At 32.3% G+C, this 4,031-nt stretch overlaps 1 protein-coding gene across 1 annotated transcript in view; it reads left to right on the plus strand.

Moving 5' to 3' along the window:
- Positions 1 to 2,664: 2,664 nt before the first annotated feature.
- Positions 2,665 to 4,031, plus strand: part of LOC106870939 (transmembrane protease serine 12) — a 9,135-nt gene continuing 7,768 nt past the window's right edge. Inside the window, exon 1 of the mRNA XM_014917183.2 lies at positions 2,665 to 2,772. Within this exon, the coding sequence (XP_014772669.1) occupies positions 2,718 to 2,772 (55 nt within the window). The 5' untranslated portion in view covers positions 2,665 to 2,717. The remainder of the gene's footprint in view (positions 2,773 to 4,031) is intronic.

Here is a 4,031-nt window from a genome sequence, read left to right on the forward strand (position 1 = left end):
AAGTGTCTTCTACTATAGCCTCGGGCCGACCAAAGCCTTGTGAGTGGATTTGGTAGACGGAAACTGAAAGAAGCCTGTCGTATATATGTATATATATATATATATGTATGTGTGTGTGTTTGTATGTCTGTGTTTGTCCCCCCCAATATCGCTTGACAACCGATGCTGGTGTGTTTATGCCCCCGTAACTTAGCGGTTCGGCAAAAGAGACCGATAGAATAAGTACTAGACTACCAAAGAATAAGTCCTGGGGTCGATTTGCTCGACTAAAGGCGGTGCTCCAGCATGGCCACAGTCAAAAGACTGAAACAAGTAAAAGAGTATATATATATATATTCACACAAACACAGACACTGACATTTAGGGAATGGAATCACAAATACAAACATCTGAAAAATTATGTAAACTTGTAATATTTTGGGAATATCTGAGAAAGGGAGACAAATGCCCGATAATCGCAAGAATCCGTGCATTACACGATGTCGAGGGCGACTGATTTCGGAAATAGTTTGAGATAAATTTAAGTAATTAATATAAAAATTAAAGTGCGCAATAAAGGAACTCACGGAAAGTTTAGAAGTAATCTAAATAAAATAAGATGCATTCAAGGTGAGAAAGTGATGAAAACAATATGTGAACATTTTCTGATAAATCTTTGACAAGAACTGTCAATAAATACAAGTACAGTTTATTAGTGTGCATGAATACACTCGAATACACACAGAAATGTTATTCATATAATAAATAAATCTATATGTGTATACATATATGCCCGTATGTATTTATATATATATATATATATATATATATATTACAAAGATAGATATAAATATATGTGTGTATGTGTGTCTGTGTATGTATAGGCATATATAAACAAACCACCCAAGACATCAATAAATGAAACTTCTACCAACATATCTCAAACAGCACTAAAATTGAAAACTAGTATAGACACGAAAAAAAACACGTCAAATCTTTTCTTTTTATGCACTGACAATATTTATACATCTTACACTTATCGTATATTGGTTTTTTTCCTCGGATTCTTCTGAGAAAATATCTGTTGAACTAGGTTATTATACTTTAGGGTATGGTTAATGTATGGTTTAGTCATATTTATAGCTTTTTTTATATCTGCCTTTATTTCTTATTTCTTCGTATTTATGTGTGTTTATGGTGATTTAGTATGTACGTATATGATAAGTGTATTTCTGTCTGTGTTTGGATATGAAATATATTAGACATACACACACACATTCTCATGCACGCTCGCTCACACACACACACGCGCGCGCGCGCGCGTATACAGATATGTATGTGAGTGTGCGTGTGCATGGGTGTGTGTGTCTGTGTCTGTGCCTGTGTAGTTATAAGCTTTTACATTTGTACGTATATATAAATATCTATATCCATGTATACATGTATGAATGAACATTAAACCCGCAGATGTATGCGTTTATAGATTTGGGATATGTATGTATATATATATATATATATATGTGTGTGTGTGTGTGTGTGTGTGTGTGTGTGTGTGTGTGTGTGTGTGTGTATACATATATATGTATGTATATATATATTATATATACATATGTGTGCATGCATATACATATGCGTGTGCTTTATATATACATATACAAATATACATATATATATATATGTACATATATATGTATGGGTCCGTGTGTGTACATGTGTGCGTATCAATTCTTTCGTTTGAAAATTCTGATGTAATCTGAGAATGCATCAGTAAAACACTGCCGAAACAGCTGTTGTAAATTGTGGACCCCACTTGTGTTCTTCTTTTATACGTGAACATATATATATATATATATATATATATATATATATATATATATATATATATATATAATTTATATATATATATATATCTGCGTGTGTATGTGTTATGATTAGAAAGAAAAGAAACCAAGGAAAAGAGAGAGGGTGGGACCAGATACTCTCTTACTTACACGATATGATGCAAACATTAAATAAATGTTATCGCCTAGAAACACAGCGGAAATTTTACTATGATGGAGACACCTTAAAACCAGGTGCGTTTGCATACGCACCTTTAATCATGTAGCCTTATTAATGTATAATTACGTCTATTTACATTATTTAATTTAACATTTCGATATATCATCGAGTTCTTTCTTCTTTCACACGAAGCAAATAAGGCGCGAAGTGCTCCCCATAAAATTAACACGTTTCGTTACTGTTGCAGCCAGTACATCTCTTAAGTCATATCCTAGTTCTGCTGTGGGACTCACCATATGCCCAAAGTGTGCTGCTCGTTAATGTAGTTCATCTAAATATTGATTTTGCATAAAGATTACTCGCTAATCCAATAGAGATGTTTTAATGGCTGTCAAATGGGTTTGGATCATCATTGTACATCCTCTCCATTAACTAATAGTTTTATTCTATATTTGTTCATGACAATGTCAATTACTTTGTTTTAAACCTAGCAAACCTAAAAACATCTGCTAGTGCAGAAGCACTAATATATGTATGTATATATGCCTATGTATACATATACAGATATATAAATATGCATATGTGTGTGAGTATACATATATATATATATATATATATATATATATATATATATATATATATATATATATATATATATACACGCATGCATACTTACATGAATATATATATAACCTTAATCTGACTTACATCACCATTTGAAGCATTACGAGCTAGCCATGTTTACTCCGTTTCTCTTGATTACCGTATTAATTGCAGGAAATGTTGTCGAAGGTAAGAGAGATAACTGATTCAAGTCATAATTAGTTTAATTACTTTCATGAATAAATTCGTTTCAAAATTAATGAAACGTTGAAGCTGTATACCATATAATTTCGTTATTTTCAAAATGTATTCTTAAAACCGCAATAAAGAGGATCACTCATCAAAGGTCTTAGTTTACCGGGCTTCTTTTATATAATTTTTAAAACTAAATTAATATTTTGCTCGTTTATTACGACAGGTAGGCAAAAGTTGTTTATACAGACAAATGTTCTTGGTATACAAGTATTGCTTCAAGCAAACAAGTATTAACTTAGACAAGTGTTGTGCTGTTTTTGATAGTTTTTTTTTTTGTTGTCGTTACTTTTGTCTGACATGTGTTGTTTCAGATAGACAAATTTTGCTTTAAATAGAGAAGTATTCTTTAATTAAATAGATGTTGTTTTATCGCTAATCTCTGACTACATAACCTTCGTAGTTTTGTGCCAATAAAACTGCCGAGCAACGTCTACACTTTTGGTGCGTCGGGCGTTATATTTTTCCTGATTGCCTCTTCTAATCTGATGGGTACTTACCCCTCTATTCTATTTTCTGTTAGATTTATTCTTCTGATTCTGTGTTAACCTATATCTGCTTTGTTCAACTAGATCTCTCATGAGAGAACCACCACTTCCATTCGAGATCACATCCGTCAATTCCCGCCTGTTTGCTGTAGGATTTCCATGTCGTGAACAATATAGTAATGGAATACTTGTCTTTGTGACTTATCTTGGTTGATCAGCTGTATCAAAGACATGCATTTTGTACAACTAGCAATCTGCAACTGAATACCTCCAACGTTATCGCTAATCGTTGGCCTGGGGAAAAACCATACTGTCATATAACTTGGTTGCTTCTCTGTTTTGTTCAAGTCCAAATTGGCGCCTTTAAGAATTCCAGTTTGTAGCTGTTAATGTCTAATAGCTAGATAATTGGAATTGTCTATCACTGTTGTGTTACTGATTAATGAAGGGGTATTCTTTTACAGCAGAAACCTTACAGTCACTGCTTATTATTTTCTTCTTGGCTTTATATGTTTATATACTCTACTTGTTCAAAAACACAAAATTTCCCCAAGGCTCCACATCGTGGTTTACTTCTGATTAATCATATTTCCTGCTAGATGTTTTGATGTCTCACTTACGTCTGTTTACCTTCAAACATATATATCTGCTTATACATACATACATACATACATATATATATATATATATATATATATATATATATAT

Source organism: Octopus bimaculoides, chromosome 12 (genome assembly GCF_001194135.2).
Source record: "Octopus bimaculoides isolate UCB-OBI-ISO-001 chromosome 12, ASM119413v2, whole genome shotgun sequence".
NCBI lineage: Eukaryota > Metazoa > Mollusca > Cephalopoda > Octopoda > Octopodidae > Octopus > Octopus bimaculoides.